Source organism: Cephus cinctus, unplaced genomic scaffold, assembly GCF_000341935.2.
Source record: "Cephus cinctus unplaced genomic scaffold, Ccin1 Ccin1_scaffold1343, whole genome shotgun sequence".
Taxonomy (NCBI): domain Eukaryota; kingdom Metazoa; phylum Arthropoda; class Insecta; order Hymenoptera; family Cephidae; genus Cephus; species Cephus cinctus.
Window position 1 is genome coordinate 294,291 of NW_014333756.1, and position 18,106 is coordinate 312,396.

The window sequence follows — 18,106 nt, forward strand, 5'->3', positions numbered from 1 at the left end:
CAGCTGGATTTTAAGCCTGAGAGAGTACTTAACTGTTGCAATTTTAAGTGTTCATATCATAAAAATGTGTTATTGATTTTTTCATAAGAATATCATCAATTATTTAGCATCTACAGTAAATAGGGATTTCTTTTCTAAAGAATTTTTATAATAAAGTATTTTTGAATAAGTTTGGTCTCGGTAGCATAACATACACGTGGTTAAAAACCTAACCTTTAAAAAACATTTTTAAAGAACATGGGTCGGATTAAAAAGGTAAACATACATGACATATTTTTTATGTCTTCAATGAGTAATATATATTGTAATATTGTTTAGGGTCGATGCGTTAAACGCAATAAACAAATTAACTCGGAGGAACCAGAAGACTTAGTACGAGCACCACATTCTTTTATAATTCATCGAGGTCTACCAGGAGGACATATCGTTGAATTAACAAAGGATTTTAGAAGAGTTATGGAACCGTTTACAGCTACATCTTTAAAAGCACGAAAACGTAATACTATAAAGGATTTTGTATCGGTGGCTGGTGTGCTTCATGTTACTCACATGAGTATCTTCACTAGAACGGAGCTTGGGATGTATTTAAAATTGTGCAGGTCAGAAATAGATATTGAAATATTGTATTGTTAACTGTAATATTTTTTGCACCTGTAAGAAATTTATTTATTTATAGAATACCAAGGGGTCCGACACTCACATTTAAAATCTCAAGTTTCTGTCTAGCAAGAGATGTTATTTCCACACTGAAGAAACAGTTGGTTTTCGAAGAAGCTTTTAAGCATTCCCCACTGATCGTGTTAAATAATTTCAGCGGAGAAGGCATGCAACTAAAAGTCATGGCCTCCATGTTTCAAAATATGTTTCCCACTATTAATTTAACAACAGTAGGTTTTAATAATCGTAAATCACTTAATTGATATTGCCAATTGTTAATGAAATAATTATTTTGCAACAGGTTAATCTTAGCACGATACGACGTTGTGTTTGCTTAAATTACAATACGACGACAAAATTAATTGACTTTAGGCACTATGCAATCAAAGTAATACCTGTTGGATTATCACGTGGAGTAAAAAAATTGGTACAAGCAAAAGTTCCAAATCTCTCGAAATGTGATGATTTCTCAGAATTCCTAACAAAAGGTACGGTGTCTGAAAGTGAAGGTGAGGATGATCCTGCAAGTCATGTAACATTACCACAAAAGTTATCGTCCAGAGGTAATCACGCAAGTGGAAAAAGCGCAATCAAGCTCTTTGAATTAGGCCCAAGATTAACAATGCAGGTAAATAAAAAAACCTATAGCATTTACGTTTAGCATATCTTGTATCTGTACTGCTAGTTCCATGATATATCAAATTTATACTCAAATAAATCCTTCGTAGCTTATGAAAGTAGAGGATGGATTGTTGGATGGCGAAGTACTCTTCCATGAGCACATTCACAAATCAGAAGAAGAGAAACTTCAAATCAAGAAACGCCGAGAGGAAAAGAAGAAAATTAAAGAAAAAAGAAGAAAAATTCAGGAGGACAATAAGAAGAAGAAAGAAGTGAAGAAGCAAGAGAATAAAGAAAAGTCTTTGAAAGGAATGAAAAAGAGAACAGAAAATGATATTCTAATGCAAAAAATGGCAAAGGAAGTTTACGAAGAAAGTAAGGGAGATGAGGATGACGATGCTCAATATTACAGAGAAGAAGTGGGAGAAGAACCAGACAAAGGTTATTCAATTATATTTTATGAAACCGAATTAATTTTAATACAATATCGTAATCTAAATATTTCTTAAATTTGCAGATTTATTCGAAAAAAATCTCAATGGCAAACGGGCGAAATCATTCAAACCTAAGTACAAGCCAAAGAAGCCAAAAGTTGACAAGCACTAATAGAGGATTAACCACATTGAGTGTAACACAGAAATAAGAAAATACAAAACAAATTTATTTTATACTGATTTAATACATTACAATCAGTAGTAATTGATATAATGAAGCACCTGTAATTGGCGCAGTCATGTTAACATGACAAGTACGAATAAATCTTGTTTGTAAATATCTTATGTCTTACGTGTATAATATTTATTACGTGCTAAATTAAATAAAATAGAAATGCAGCAATAAATGCATAACTTAATTGAAAAGATACTGTTAATCGATTACATTTAATTAGAGCTTCAGGTGGAATTTAATGTAATTCATTATTAAGTAGTATCAAACTCAAACGAAAAATACTAAGTGGAACATAATGTTTAGAACTCATATATGAATGTATGAAACGCAATCATAAGTTTCTAATTAACAATACTAGTTACAATTTCTTAAAACGTATTGGTTATACATTTTCTTTATGCATTCCTAAATAAGTGGTACAAAGAATGTTCTAATTATAAAAAATATTGCGATCACTTTCAAATCAGTTTAAACAGCTTAGAAAAAAATTGCACGATCGGTGCTGCTTACATTGTATTATGAGAATGAAGTATACAAAAATGACGTTCTGAAGATGCCACGTGGTGACTTATGTAAATGAAAATATAAGTAAAATTATTTACACAAATACTGGTTTCCACCAACCTTTCAAGAAAATAAATGCCATAAAATTCGTTAAAATTATACTTATTGGTAATTGCTCCACATGTTTCTGCTACGTTGTAGAGACGTGCTTGATATAACATCCAATACGTTTGCTGGTATGTTCTCTTTCATAGGTCTGCTCGAAATATGAATAATCAGATAAAATATTAGAGAAGAGCCTTGATAAAACTGTATACTTATACGCAATAAAGTGCACATAGTAAATTTGCTCATGCTTAAATTAGTGGTGAACATGTATTGAACATATGCATAAGAGAATAGCGTGAAGTGACAAATATAATATACATGTATTAAAATTAAAAGATCCAAACCATGCAAGCATTGAGAGAATGAATTTCATTGAAAACAGGTGCATAGAAGAAAAAAAGCATACTGTGTACATTTATTTAGAAAAAAATATAGCTTACATCCTCTCCATAAACACAATGAGATACCAATAAAGTACGGTTGAAATTCATTTTTTTTTTGTGGAAATACGCTCCCTTGGACCTCCTCACGTCCACTTTGTAACTTATAGACTAAAGATTAACAATGAATTGCAGTTAACTTCTTGTTATTGTTAGAAATGCATTAACATTAAAAATATATCGCTTTCAAAATCAAGTATTGTTATGGTTACTGGGCATTATTAGTATTTTGTGAGTATATATATATATATACAGTATATATATATATGTATATATATATATAGCTCTCAAGAATCGCGCTGCATTTAAATGAACGATGTATATTAATTTAAAAAATAAATAATTAGTCACAGAAACTACAAAACAAACAAGTAGTATGTAAAGCATATAGTAGTGCCAAGCATCAATCCAAACTCGTGCTTCTCTGCTATGTGATTACTTAGGAATATCTCTCACCGTCTGGAAGATTGTCCAATAGTCTGGGACTTGTCTTGAGTAGATAAAAGCTGTCGTCTTATGCTAGACGAAATTAAAAAAAGAAATGGTCGATCATAAAAAGTATACAACAAACCAGCAGTACGTAAAGTATCCGTAAAGTATCAATTGTGCTTCGTGGAAACTTGTAAATACTTCTCTGCTACGAGATTAATTAGTAATATCACTCACCATCGAGAAGATTGTTCAGTGGTCTGGGACTTGTCTTGAGTAGACAAAAGCTTTGTGTTTGAGATGGTGTTAACATTATTGGATTCCAATTCCTCGATTCGTTGCTGAAGCTCATTTATCTGACGAGATCGTGAACGACAGAGGTCCTTCATAAGGTTTTTCTCTTTTTCTAATTTTTCAATTTTAACGTGTTCCTGTAAGATAGATAGATTTTTTATCTCTGTATTTCGAGAATTCTACGAGCAATGTATTGGATTATTTAAAAAATTACTTACGTCGATTATGCCACTACTTGTGCTACTGAAATACGTTTTTGCTGGAAGCGATGTACATTGTGTAGATCGATCACGTTTATTTATGTGGCGTCTACGACAAACATCACAATCTTTTACACTGGTATTCAACAAAGATCTGTTTAGTCTTTTGATTTCCATTTTCAGTTCAGCATTCTATAAATGGGAAATATAACTGTGAAGACATATTTGTAGTGACAGATCGGATATAATTACAAGACTAATTAAACTACTTACTTTGTTTTTAAAGATCAGGAGATTTTCTTCCAAGTCCTTGCACTTCTTTTGGTATGGGAAATTTTCACTTTGAATTTGTATTTCAAGCGTTGCTATTTTACCATTTTTAGATACCAATTGTAGCTCCAACTCGTGAATCTGTTTTCTTAAGGTGCTGCACATGCAATTGGGATTTTGAATTGGATCAGTGTCTTGATCGATTAATGGTTCTAATTGTCGATTGTGATTGAAGAGATCACTTCTACGCTGCTTCCTCCTACTATTTTCAAAAAGTGGACTGTCACTCCTCGAGCTGTTGCAACTTATTGTATCCGTTTTGTTCTCCAACTCTAATATTTTCGTATGTAATTCTGCATTCTCTTTCCGTAATATGTCTGTCATTCTCGTTAACGATTCAATTCTCTTGGTTTGCTCCTCGTGAGATATATTAGTATTGAGGGCACAGTTGCTGTGAATACATTCTTTGTTGTCAAATAATTTCTCAGTCAATTCGTTAATGTGCTTGTTCTGATCATTTATTACAAGAACCTGATTTTCTATCTCGTCGTCCAATTCTTGATTTTTTATTTTCAGTTGTGAAATCTCATTTTTGTGTTGAATTAGCTCCTTGTCTTTTTTCATGATCAATAATTTGTTACCCTCGACTTCTAAAGCGAGCTTACTTTTCTCTTGTAAAAGTGTCTCGTACTTACTACGCAATTCAATTAAGTCTGCAGCCCCTAGCTTTGACTTGTACGAAGCCATACTATTTTGTAAATCAATTTTCTCTTGACGCAAAATATCGTATTTTCCACGTAGCTCAACTAATTCTCTCATTACATGATTCTTGCTTTCCTGTAATTCTGTTATTCGATTACTTGCACCCTCTAGATTATTTTTGAGAGTGCCAATCTGGTCTTGCAATTCTTCAATACGAGCTTCCACTTGAATCTTACTTGTACTGTTGCGCATCTTTTGTGTCAATTTATTGTTTGACTCTTGGAGTTCCTCACATTTTTCTTCCGCAGCCTGTAGTTGGCATACTAGACTCGTGTTTTTATTATTCAATTCAGCCAGTTGCTTCTTCAGTCCTTCGCACTCTATTGAAATGTTATTACAACTGTCCTGTATCGCATCAACTTGCTTCTTACTTTCCACTTGAAGTATATCCATATCCTTTCTACATTTTTCGACAATCAACTTCTTCTCCTTTATCTGTTCCTTCAGAAGCTCGTATTCCGGTGCTATAGTTTCTAATTTGGTTTTGAATTCAGAGGCCATATCACACTTCTTCTTAACAATAGCAGTAATTTCCTCGATGCGTTGTGCCTTCTGTGCATTATCTTCATTTAGCTGAGCACAGTTTTCAGTAAGGATCGTTATTTCGTTATTCAATTTTTCTATCGTTTGACAATGTTTCGACAATTCATTAGATTTCATGTCAATGATATTCTTTAGTTGCTTCTCATTTGCCTCAAGTCCTTCGACATTGCTCCTGAGATCCATGTTCTTCGTTTTGTAACTTTCTAATGAACAAATGAGTTCTTCGATACGCTGATTGTAAGTTTCTTTTTCAAACTTCAATCTACATTGAAGTTCTGCTTCACGACTTTTTATCTGTTCGAGTGCCTGTCTTTCTCTTTCCTGAGTAGCATTTATTATTTCACCTTGCTTCAAATCAGTCTTGGACTTTGTTTCAAAATCCGCTTGCAAAGCGCTAAGGTCAGTCATTAGACTTTCCACTTTTAACTTTAATAAATCCTTTTCGTAATTAGTTTCGATTAGAAGGTTCTTCAGTTTGTCAATTTCCTCGTTGAGTTTCTTATTATTATTTTCTTCTTCAGATAAGTCACGTAGAAGTTTATCATTATCAAACTCCAACTCTTTAGCCCATTTTTTCGTTCGTTCCTCGGCATTCTCACTTTGATTCTTCTCGTCCGTTAGCTTCTTCTTCTCCTCTTCAAAATTATCCTGTAAGGCCTGTATTATTTCCTTCTCCTTGGTGAGGAATGTCTGTAGAAGAATACGAAGAAGATCGGCTACTGTTGCATCCTGGTATTCCGAGCTATCAAATTTAGGATTGAGGGCTTTGATTTCTTTGATTATATTTATTCTTGATGCGTTGCATTCCTCAACAAGTTTTTTATACGCTGTACTCAATTCGGTGTAATTACGAGAATCTGGACCTGCTAAGAATTTTGATGTATTATCTTGAATCTTCTTCGCGCTATCAGTATCTTTTGATGTAGCAAGTTGTAATGCTGTCAACTGTTTTTCAAGTTCTTCATTATCTTTTATATTCTTGTTCAAAGTTGCTTGAAGCTCCTTCAATTGCTTTTCAGCTTCTTTCATCGTGTGCTCTTTGCAATCCTTCAACGCAGCATCCAGGATCTCTTTATGTTTATTATCTCTGTGACCTTGATCTTTGATCAATGCTTCCCTTTCCTGCTTAATAGCTTCCAATTCTTCTACAAGGTCAATACATTTCTCAGTGAATTTAAAGACTGAAACTTTCAGTTCCTCTATGACTTTTTCGCTCGTTTCCTTCTCGGCTGTCAATGTATCCACTTTGACTTCCAAATTCAACTTTTCAGATTGCATTGCCTTCACGCGTTGATTCAACTGATCCACTTCTTTTCGTGAGTCAACTAATTCACCCTGCAGTACTACGTTCTTTTCAATAGCTTCTTGAGCAAGAATTTCCGAGCTCGTTACTTTTTCGTCAAGTTCTTTTCTGATGGATTCTAATGCCTCCAATTCGCGTTCCAAATTGGCCTTCTCGTTATTAATTTTGGGAAGTACACTACTCACGCGTGCAATAGCTTTTTTGAACTTATGCAAGTCTTCTTGTAACTTGAAAATTTCAGTTTCCATTTTCTCGATTCTCGCGTCTTTTTTGCTCCCATAAGACGAGTTGCTATTCGAGTGGGTCGATGAGCTTTCGCAATGACTAGTATCCTGAAGATTATCGAGCTCATCGCACTTATTTTTGTACATTTCAGATAATTTGTCATGGGCATCCTTTAATCTCTCAAGATCACTATTCAATGCTTGAACTTTTTCCTCGGCAAATGATACATTCGTCGACTCGAGTAAGCTTTCGCTTAAGGTCATATCACCCATAATGGTCAAATTCAAGTCTTCATTAGTTTTGTTCTTCAACACTTCAATATCCGCACACTTTTGGTCAAACTTCTTCTGCATATTCTCCAATTTGTAACTGAGACTTTTCACCTCAAGCTTTAACGCTGTACGATTTTCATTTAAGCTTTGTCGCTGCTCGCAATGTGAGCAAGAACTGAACTTCAAGTCACTCAGCTTTTTATTTAAACGCTTTACATAATCAAATTGCTTCAGCAAGTCATTATAATTGTTCGTTAAAGTTTGGACGCTTTCATCAGTTGTCAATTTTATGCTTGTGTCGCGAGCATCATCGTCATGCATCACTAATGAATGGTACATTTCCTCATTAAAACAACTGGCCCGCCGAGTGTCGTCAAGCTTTTCCATGGTCTCAAACAGATTTTCTGAATACTTCATATTTTCATCAGTTAATATCGTCATTTTACTATTCAACTCGATAATGTCACCCTTCAACTTATTGTTCTCCGTTATCAGCATTTCCAAATTGCTCTCAGACGATTCTGCGATACCGGAAGTTTGATTCTCCAATGACAACTCCAACTTGCTCTCCAAGACCCTACACTTTTCTACCAGAGCTTCGTGTTCCTCGCCTTTCTTCATTATGTTCTCCAATAGCTGATCATGTTCTGTTCTCAACTTCGTATACTTCTCAGCATCCTGCTTGTAAAGGCAATCATGATCGAAGAGCAACACTTTACTTCCCTTAATTTCTTCCAATTCCTGTAACGTTTCCATGACGTCAGATGACAATTCATTATTCTCTATAGTTAATTCATCAATTTGTCTTTGATATTCGACAAACTTGGCTTTTACCGTCTCCTCGGTAGCTACTGGTGTTCTTGCACGTAACATACCAATCTGTTCGTAACAAATTTCTAAATCATTTTGTAATTTGGTCTTTTCCTCCTCGACATTTGAAATTCGAAGATACAGCTCGTCAATTGTTTTCTAAAGTAAAAAGAAATTTGAAAAGAAAAACTAAGCAAATTAGCTATTAAAAAAATAATACTAAGCAAAAATAATGAAAATTACGTAAAAGGTAATTCTACAGATATTTGTTAATTATAAAATTCTTACCTGTAAATTTGACTCCCGTATTCCAGCATGCTTGGTCTCTTCATTTAATTTATTGGATAATTCCATGTTCTCTGTTGTCAATTGTTGTATCGTTGTTGTAAACTTCCCAATGTCGCACTTGAGACTCTGAATGTCGTTTCTTATTTCATCAGACTCCTCAATTTTCTGTTGAAGATCCTTAGTCAGCTTAGCATTATCATTTTCAAGTGATGCTTTATCAGTCACTAGTTCATGTACCTTATCCGCAAGAGCATAACTGTCGTCATCGGATACCTTGTGAAAGAATATTTTGTTCTCAGTCTCTAAGCGTTTGTTAAGATCTTCCAGATCTTCAATCCGCTTCTTCAATGTTGGTATATCATTCAATTTTGTGATGTCTTCATTCACAGAGAGATCAGCTACGTCAACAGGTAAATTTTCCAGATCAGACTCATTCTGTCCATAAGATGTATCCATGTTCTCGAAGTAACTGGCGTTAGCAAAAATACTACTACTTTCTTTTTCATTTTCAGGAGATTTTTCAGTCTTAACAGTTTTGTCAAGGATAGGTTTATGAGGGGATGCTACAGTGCTGGTCTCTGTATCTCTGGTCAATAAAGAATTTTTCAGTTTCGTTTCGTTCTGTTGATGCAATTCGCTTTCCAGCTGTTGCTTTGCTTCTGTTCGAGTACACTCCGCAGTTGTTAATTCTTCTGTCCTTTGTTTTAAGTCTATAGTCTTTTCGGCACTCTCTTGCAATTCTTGTAGTTGTTTCTTAAGCTCATCGTTTTCATTCTGCACATTCTTCACGAAGCTCTGCAAATTTGTCACGTAACTCTGTAGGTTTTGAATTTCACTCTCGTACTTGTGGATATCATTAGATTCGAGATCTTGACTCTTCTTCGTTAACTCTTTACGCAATTCTATAGAGATACGCTCAAATTCCATTTTCTCATTGACAATGTCAGAAAGCTGTGATTCTAAATTAGATAGTTTCTGCAATTGTTCGTTCTTTTCCTTTATGAGTTTTTCCATTGCACATTTATCACCTTCGAGTTTTGTTCTATCACTTTGCATGATGATTACTTGTTCTCTCAATTTATCATTGTCTGCTTGAATCTTGGAGATCCTCTTATCCCGCTCAGATAGATCTATTTCAACTTGAGTCTTGAACGATTCGAAATCCGCTATAGCAGCAGTGTGTAACGTCACTTCCTGGATGAAGAGTTCAATTTTATTCTTCAGCTCGGAATTCTCCGCTAGCACTTGATCTAATTTTAACTTTTCTTCGAGTTCACTATTTTCTTCACATGGAATATTTGAAGTATTACATGCTGTCTCTACACCGGTATCACTGAGACTGGAATTAATTTTAACATTCGATTCATTAGAATATGAAATTCGTTCAAGAAATTGTGGCTTCAGTTCCGATGTCTGATGAAAAACTTTTTTCTTCGTTACTGACTGCGTGTCCATTGACGTTTTTCGAAGTTCTGAAGCTTTATGTTCCTCGTCGAAGTTGTCTGAACTCTCCTGAGCTTCCTTTTCTGAACTAAACGATTGACTGTAAAGCTGTTCAAAGGATATTTCAGGTTGGGATTCCTCAAATTTCCCAAGACTATTAATGGTCTCTTGCACAGACGCAGTTTGCAATGTCGAAGATTCAATAACATTTTTCAAATGCGTTTGCAGGTCTTGATTCTCCTGGTGCATCCTATCGATAGTCTTGAGATTGTCTATCACCTCGTTGGCTTTCATTGCCATAGCTTCATTAAGACGACCAATCTCCAACTCCTTCTGTTTCACCTCAGCAACAGCAGTAATTAAATCGTTTTTTAGTGTTGTCAATTGGGTCTGTAATTCCAACAACCTGTTAGTATCTCTGTCAATCTTATCTTTTTCAGGAGATAATTCCAGTTGAGTCGTAAGATTTTGAAGCTCTTCCACTTTGCTCTTCATCAATGACCATTCCGTATCTTTCTCTTTTAATTTCAAAGTCAGCTTATCAATGTCGTTCTTCAATAACTCTATTACATGCTCATAGTTTGTCAACTTGTCGATTGTTTCTGTATACTTGGACTTAATCTCCAAGTTCTCTTTTGACAGATGTTCGTTCAACACCTGCAATCGTTCAAGAACATGTAACTTATCATTGTGCTGATTTTCCTCTTGTACGCTGGAACAGAAATCAGATACTTCCGGTACGTGTTCTTTCATGTGATCAATAACATCTTGCGCGTTGTGTTCCGTTTTCACTATGAAATGCCTAATATTTTCTGTACAAACAGAATCACGTGACTTCTGAACATGGCTATCAGTAAAGTTCTTTACTTCCTCGACTTTCGTAGAAAGTTCATCTTCCGTTTTCATTAGTATAGATGTCTTATGATATGTCATGCATTCATTTACGTATTCCTTAAGCCGTTCGAGTTTTCCTAGTAAATTGATACTTTTGTTACTGGTATTTTTCAGTAACTTTGTCAGTTCTTGAACCTTTGATTCAATAACTTTTGCTTTTGCTGGCGACGATTCATCATTCGGTATCATCGACAAGCATTCAGCGTATTTTTCAGAGAGATATTGGGTGCAGTCGACAGCAACAGACAATTTATCGTTTAGAACCTCATTAGTACCTTCCAATTCAATTTTTTGAACTGTCAAATTGTCTATTTTCTGTTGTAATAACGTTACTTCGTCATGAGTGGGCCGCTGAGAGAGTCGAGCAACTTCTTTAGCCAAGGAACGTTTCTCTTCCTCAACAGTTTTCATCAATGTATTGAATTCTTCCACTTTTGACTTCATACCGTGATTTTCGATAGTCAGTGAATTATCCTCTGTCACTGTGGTGCTGGATTTTGTTTTCAATTGTTCCCAAGCCACCTGTAAAGCATTGAAAAAAAGAGGAGTAAGTGTTTGAAACGATAAAATAGTATGTAATAAATAAACTATTTTTTTGTAAGGGATAAGAAAAATAACCTGTAACGAATTCTCAAGCTCTTCTTCACGAGTTTTGTGCTTTTTCACTAGCAATTCCATTTCCCATAAGGTGTCAGTATGTTTATTCTGTAAATCTTGACATTCTTTCTGCACCTTTTTCTGCAAAAACAATTTATGGTCATTTTTAAAGAGTTTCGTCAATTTAATTAAAAAATAATTACAATATAGAACTTACCACTTCTGCTTTAAGACGTTTCTGTTCAGTTTCCATATCACCAAATTGCTTCTGCATAGACTGAAGAGACTCGACTTGCTCTTTAAGCTCCTCACATTCCTTTCTGCCAGTTTCATATGTCAACAGTAGATCTTCATGATCGCTCTGTAAAAATATATGCATGTTTAGAATTGATAAAACGAACCAAAAAAAATTCTAACTTGTACACTTGCAAAATTGAATTATCAACCAACTTGAAGTTCAGAATATTTCTTGATCGTGTCCAAATATAGTGCCTCGCTATCGGCAAGAGATTTTTTTAAATAATTCAAATCATCACTATTCTCCACCTGTAAATTAATATATAATACACATATTAATCGTTTAATCGATTATAAATAATTTCTGAATATTAAATCATAGCATAAAAATTGCTTTCGAAGTACATACGCTTTTAGGTTCAGTAGCTTCTTCCTGAAATCGTTGTTTCTCCGAATTTGCATATTCTCTAAGACTTTTCATCTCGCAGGATAAATGATGTATCCTGTACCGCAGAACTTCCTTGGGCGTTTCAGGACAATCTTCAAGCAGGTTGCTAAAGAAATAAAATTGGTTTAACTTCGTGATCCGAAGAATTAATTAAAATATTAAGAACTTCGGAAGTGTACGTATGTTACCTCTTTGGTGGACTTAGCATTACTGTTTTATTAATTGGAACATCAGCATTATCTCCACAACTGATCCTGCGAATTGTAACATCGTCCAAAAATTTTACACGATTCTCAGGTCTTCGTTTTGTAACATAAGGTTCGTCTTCGCAGTCCAGACTTTCTACTGACAATCGTCCCGCCTCGTATCGTCTCTCACTTTCTATGAGATCTAGTTCGAAATCTGTGAATTCCGTCTGAAAATCTAAAGAGATAAGATCATATTGAGTTATCAAATACAAAATGGATATTGCATAAGGCATACAATAGACAAAGATTGGTATCACGTATTATTGTAAATATACATTTCTCTACAATAAAATACAGCTATGAAAAAGTAAACATACAAAAATCACAGTGGATGATAAAACACTTACCCTCTTTCTCTATGTCTGAGGACTGTATAATACTCTGTCGCTTTTTAATTTTATCTCTTCTAACCTTCTCTGGCGACTCTCCTGTTTCCTTAATAGTAGGAAGTGTAACAGCTGACTGGAACGTCGTCGTGGCCGGTTGAAGTGTGCCGCAGCCTCCCCAAGTTCGTCTTCGCTGCGCTTCACTTTTGAATTTCTGATTTGCACTATTAGTACTACAACCGGACATAATGCGTGTTTGTAAAAGTTCGATACGTTCCTCCAGCAATTGGTTTCTCCGCTCTTTTTCCTGAAGCTTTGATTCCATTTCCTCAACTTCAGCGCATCTATTACCTTGTCGCACTTTCTGCATAATAATACATACACTTTAGACTATATCAAACTTATACACAGCTGCAAAGGTGTCATAGATATAACTGAAAGATTTAAAGAAATTTAAGCTGAATCAACTGAATCATCATGCGTTTATAAAGGGTGTAACGGAATTGTACCTCAATTTAATTACGAAATTACATGAACTGCACCGAAGAAAAATGAGACCGATTATAAACGTTACACCAAGTTTACGATACTTAAAATTCATCAGTGGACTAACCTGCTGTATAAAGAAATAAAGGCACAGCATAATTAGATAATCCTTCGGAAACAACTAAGCAAATAGTATAGTCACGCGTTCAGTCATTTAATGTCTGTATTGCAGAGTTTCAATTTACATGCACGTTTCGCACATGGAATAAACTCGTCGCTATCTTAAGTAAGAGCCTACGTTACTATGCTATAAGAATCTTAAAGACAATCTATTATCATTATTGGCTTTTGATAATTCAGAATATTCGGTAAGTGACGATATGTGACCTTGATAGAGAGAATAAGAGGGGACGGAACCACATGCTATTGTATCTTCGTAGATTTATACTTTGAACAGCTTTGAACGCGCATTTATATATCCTGGCAAGCTGGCACGTTTTTCAACGTACTGACATTAATTTACAATAACTAACAAGAAGCATTGATAACATTTCTTAAATTCACCACAGATATGTCTAAGCACTTTGTATAAAATAATGCTTTAGCAACTATGTATTTGCATCGTCGGCTTTAAACTGTCAACTACGCACTTTTTGTGAAGTTGATATATATATGTTGTATACCGCGATTATTGAAACAAAGATTTGTGTAATATAGAACATTTCATATATTTAATGTTCACTGCAATTTTTATTTTTATATCTGGTAACAAATAAAATAATTACATACCTCGAGTTCAGCATGGAGTTTATTTAGCTGAATGGCATAACGCTTCAACATTGCTGAATCGGATAGAACTTCGTTAAGTTGTGGTTTATTCTTTACGCTCTTGGCTCTGGATGCAAATCTACACAAATTTTTTTCAAAATTAACATGATACTTTGTTATAAACAGCTTAATGTAGAGATCCAGTGAAATTTGAAATTTAAAGAAATATAGAATGTGTAGATAAGTATAAGTTATATATATATTATAATCAGTAGTTTATGTACTAACGCTAATGTGCATTGTGTCTCATCTATTGCTGCAGGCGTAACTGCACATATCATAGCTGTCATAGCATTACCACCTAACGAGGCTTGCAAGATTCTGGTTAATTTACTGTCTCTGAAGTTGACAAATTTTTCTCTGTCCTGTGAATCACTAAGTTGCATAATAACAAGCCCCAACGATGAAAGAGACAAATTAATGTGTCGCCCTTCGTTAAAACGTTCACCAGTAGCACCAGTTTGTCGCGCTCTTTCAGAGCCTGCTAGATCCACAAGATTAAGTTGAGATACATTAACAGCACCATCCGAAGCTGCTTCAAGTTCTCGACTTTCAATAGTCTAAAATAAATATGACAAATATTGAAGCCACTGATGATCTCGGGTCAAATTCAAATTTCCATGCTGCACTTACTATTCGGAATATAGTGTGGCTTCTGCTACTTCTGTCATTCATATTAGTTTCTCCGATTCTTCTATTTTTTTCACCCTTTTTCATAATTGTTAATATTTTGTCAGGGCTGATAGCTACTTCTTCTTTACATTTCACAATTATCTGACCCTGATTATCCTCATGTACTTTTAAATCGATTCCATTCTTATCTATGAGATCATTCACTTTTTCATTATAAATCTCAAGATATGAAACCCTGTGGAAAATCCATGTCAAGCCATTAATCATGTCTACTGAATCTCAAAAATCATTGTACATAAGTTTATATTTGAAAAAAAAAAACCTCAGTAAAAATTCTCTTCCTACAGTGTTAGCAATTGCGTCAAAGATATAGTTCACAGCTAAGGGTATTACCCCTGGTTCTTCCTTTATACCCATCATAGTGTATGTCTTTCCAGAACTTGTCTGGCCATAGGCAAACACTGTACCATTAAAGCCATTTATAGCTGCATCAACAATAGGCTTTACAACAGCCTGAAAGATATCTTCGTTGGTGTTTTTCATATCAAATATGTGATCTAAAATTGGAAAAATATACCATTAAATGTTCTGAATGTAGTCAGACCCATAAATGTTACAATAGTAGAAGAACACATGTAATGTTTCCTTTTCCAAGGCAAAGCTTTCTTTGCTTCTATCTTTTACATGAAAACTTTAAACGATTTGATGAGTTTATAAATTTGTTCATCTCTGGTTTCTATACCTTTCTATTTACATTTGTTCGAAATTCGACAAGAAAACAGTCAACATATACGATTCAGAATTAAGATAAATTCAATCCCAAAGAAAAAATATGAAAAATTTAATATTTCAGAAACGTTTAACTATGTAAAAAGTAACGCAAGAATCCAAGTCCTTGGGATGCTACGTATACTAACAGTGGAAGGTTATGGCGGACTGAATATTATATTATTCAGTATTGTTAAAGCATTGTAATCGTTTGAAAGATATAATTACCAAAAGAAAATCTGCCTTCTCCGCGAATAATAGAGTTTCCCTGAACCTGCCATTGTACAGGCAATCCATCATCTTTTTCACGTTTTATTAAGGGTCTGACCCTAATAGCCACTTTAATATTATCAGACATTTTTCTAGAATTTGAACTGCACTCGTTTTTAGAAATCACATAGTCACAATGCTTCTATAATAATGTTCACGATAAAAAAGTTCTCAGGAAATTTTGTTCAGTACACCGCTATCGAATTGCCGTTGACAAATGACTGTTTCCGTTTTTTTGGTTCGAATTCAAATCCCGCTTTCACATTGGATAAGAACAATCCCCCCTTCTTACCATTTTATATTCTTATTCAAGTTACCATCAGTCGGTATGATATATAGAAATAACTATTAATTCGGTACTATTTTGAATATGCTTTTTTATTTTTCTGTTTCACACAAAACAAATTTCTCCAACAAAAAAAATATTTTTCTTTAATGTCTGTGGACCTTTGAACTACTGATGCAATCTGGAAATGGTAATATCTTAAATGATTAAGTACACGCTTGCACTACTATATTATATATTTCTACACAATAGTGAATAAGGATTAACACATTGTATAACAATAATTTGATATGTAACATGTAATGTCGGTACTTCCTAATGGAATGATAATTATATAAAATCAAGTTGCACTTATTTTGATGCCTGGCGATTGAAAGTACTTAAAGTTAGAAACTTTTACACATTTGTATATAATAGTTGAACTAAAGCTATTTAAAAAAAAAAATTATAGTGAATTTTACACTTATCTATCGATTTAGATATACATCAAAGTAAAAATTATAATACCAGCACATTATGGTACAACCAAATTTCAATAAAATAAATAAATCAATATATTTAACTCAAAGGTAAAGTCTTTATAATCACAATTCTATAGAAAATAGGACGGCAAAAATTAATAAAAAATATTAAATGCGACAAGTCATGATTCCTATTATGCTGTCATGGTTTAATGCAGAAGTCTTATTTTCACGGTGTAAAAGTCACTGTGTAATTTGCACTTTCTTTCATGTAAATTCCTTAAATTTTACTGAAATAAGTATAAATATTGTTCTATATTATTTATATCTGTCATGATCCGTAAGCTGGGCAGCAGAGACACGTGAAGATGGATGATCTGGCTGGACTGGATGTCAATATTCTCAATACTAAAGAACTGACACAATCCATTCTCTGCCATTTGCATCTGCACCTTTTTACTATCTTTTTTTATCGTTAAAGTCACTTGCTTCTTAACACTCGTTAATGTCTCATTAAGTATATATGTTATCAAAATAAAGAAAAACAGATAATATATCTTTACAATGCTCTTGTCAGATGATAAAGTTTGGTCTCAGGACGAGACTAAACATAGCATTTCTTTACTGTAACATTCTATTTTATAATCACTGCCCCAAGCACGGATCATAATTCAGATTATGCTATAACACATTTCTGTCATGTTTCTTAACACTTTGTTAAGTCAGCACAACTATTTAATTAACAATTTTATGGACAATTAATAAGTATGGACGGACTTTATGAAGGCTATGATTACAGTTCTCTTGCAGTGAACCCTGATATATTGTAATTATATAAATTTCCATAGATTCATTCTCACATTTGCCAATGGTATGCACGAAATTAAATTAAATATAACAGATACTATTTTCGGTAAGACAATACTGGCATGTTTGATATACTACATACTAAGCGTATGTAGAATCATTGTCCATTAAACAGAATAAAATTAAATAAATGTATTTACTCCCTACACGATTTAAGTACAATATTCTGAAAGATTTCATGTCCTTCGATAAAAAAGGTTCGCTTCCAGATACCAGATAAAATATTTTGTAACAAAAATGAGATCTGTTCTGAAAATTATGTTGCACCGAGTATCTTATTAAAGAAATTTCCTACACGCATTAAAAATCAATGCACTATTTTACCGAATGGGAAACAAAACATTAACAAGCAATATTCATCTACCTCTGCTCTCATGAGCAGAACGACTAAAAGACTTTCCAGCATTGATTCCCTACTGAGCATCAAGAGACGACAATCGGAAAAGGTCACAAGGTGACTTCCAGTTACGAAAAGTATACATACCGCAATTAAGCGACATAGAGAACTTCGTAAAATATCCTCTCGATCATTGCTCTTCGGCTATATGCGCAGAGACCATCTGCGACTGCTGGAAGATTGATCCCCTGGTTTTGATTTATTTAAGATGAGTTGGCGTAGGGGATCTATCATATGATGATGTTGGTGGCAATGCCAATGATGGTGGTAAACTAGCAGTACTAGCGAGAGTAGTGTCTAATTTTCTGGCTTCGTGTTCGAGTAACATAGCATCTAACGATGGATCCTGAGATACAGTTCTTAATGAGTCGCCTAGAGCTTGACGCAACTGTTGCATTTCTCTTCCGGCACGAGAGCTACGCAACACGTAGAGTTGGCGACGTTTTATTTCTTGATTTAGTTGCTCCCTGAGTAACTGAATCTAAAAGATTTTTATATTAGAAGGATTTCCTACTACATCAG

The 18,106-nt window shown here is 34.2% G+C and overlaps 3 protein-coding genes across 20 annotated transcripts in view; 1 reads left to right on the forward strand and 2 right to left on the reverse strand.

Moving 5' to 3' along the window:
* Positions 1–2,057, forward strand: LOC107273011 (protein Peter pan). The gene is made up of 6 exons (XM_015750791.2): positions 1–255; positions 319–599; positions 677–887; positions 959–1,285; positions 1,386–1,719; positions 1,796–2,057. Exons 1-6 carry the CDS (start codon positions 238–240, stop codon positions 1,882–1,884), a joined length of 1,260 nt encoding a protein of 419 aa, XP_015606277.1. The 5' UTR covers positions 1–237; the 3' UTR covers positions 1,885–2,057.
* On the reverse strand, positions 1,919–17,795 carry LOC107273003 (kinesin-related protein 4). 6 transcript variants are annotated; one of them, XM_015750764.2, is made up of 18 exons: positions 15,532–15,661; positions 14,858–15,092; positions 14,536–14,770; positions 14,131–14,462; positions 13,864–13,981; positions 12,610–12,952; positions 12,203–12,437; positions 11,976–12,120; positions 11,780–11,875; positions 11,547–11,690; positions 11,351–11,470; positions 8,633–11,254; positions 8,396–8,560; positions 4,196–8,266; positions 3,941–4,114; positions 3,666–3,859; positions 3,456–3,518; positions 1,919–2,707 (listed from the first exon to the last, which is right to left on the reverse strand). In XM_015750764.2, the coding sequence occupies exons 1-18, from the start codon at positions 15,659–15,661 to the stop codon at positions 2,614–2,616; spliced, it is 9,516 nt and encodes a 3,171-aa protein (XP_015606250.1). In that variant the 3' UTR covers positions 1,919–2,613. The 6 variants fall into 6 exon arrangements, with proteins under 6 accessions (XP_015606250.1, XP_015606252.1, XP_015606253.1 ...); XM_015750766.2 differs by having other exon boundaries at positions 4,196–8,038; positions 8,132–8,266; positions 8,396–11,254; XM_015750767.2 differs by lacking the exon at positions 15,532–15,661 and adding an exon at positions 17,672–17,795 and having other exon boundaries at positions 8,396–11,254.
* Positions 15,936–18,106, reverse strand: part of LOC107273005 (rootletin) — a 21,078-nt gene continuing 18,907 nt past the window's right edge. For all 13 annotated transcript variants that reach the window (XM_025090317.1, XM_025090316.1, XM_015750775.2 and 10 more), the window contains one exon: positions 15,936–18,065. In XM_025090317.1, coding sequence (XP_024946085.1) covers positions 17,784–18,065 — 282 coding nt within the window. In that variant the 3' untranslated portion in view covers positions 15,936–17,783. The remainder of the gene's footprint in view (positions 18,066–18,106) is intronic.

What these genes read in the sequence shown, in the direction of transcription:
- LOC107273011 (XM_015750791.2), top strand. An exon ending in ATGTATTTAAAATTGTGCAG is followed by an intron (nt 600 to 676) that starts GTCAGAAATAGA and finishes ATTTATTTATAG; the next exon opens with AATACCAAGGGGTCCGACAC. An exon ending in CCACTATTAATTTAACAACA is followed by an intron (nt 888 to 958) that starts GTAGGTTTTAAT and finishes ATTTTGCAACAG; the next exon opens with GTTAATCTTAGCACGATACG.
- LOC107273003 (XM_015750763.2), bottom strand. Translation starts at nt 15,661, where the DNA reads ATGTCTGATAATATTAAAGTGGCTATTAGGGTCAGACCCTTAATAAAA. An exon ending in AGAAGGCAGATTTTCTTTTG is followed by an intron (nt 15,093 to 15,531) that starts GTAATTATATCT and finishes TTCCAATTTTAG; the next exon opens with ATCACATATTTGATATGAAA. An exon ending in TACGGGAGTCAAATTTACAG is followed by an intron (nt 8,267 to 8,395) that starts GTAAGAATTTTA and finishes TTTTTACTTTAG; the next exon opens with AAAACAATTGACGAGCTGTA.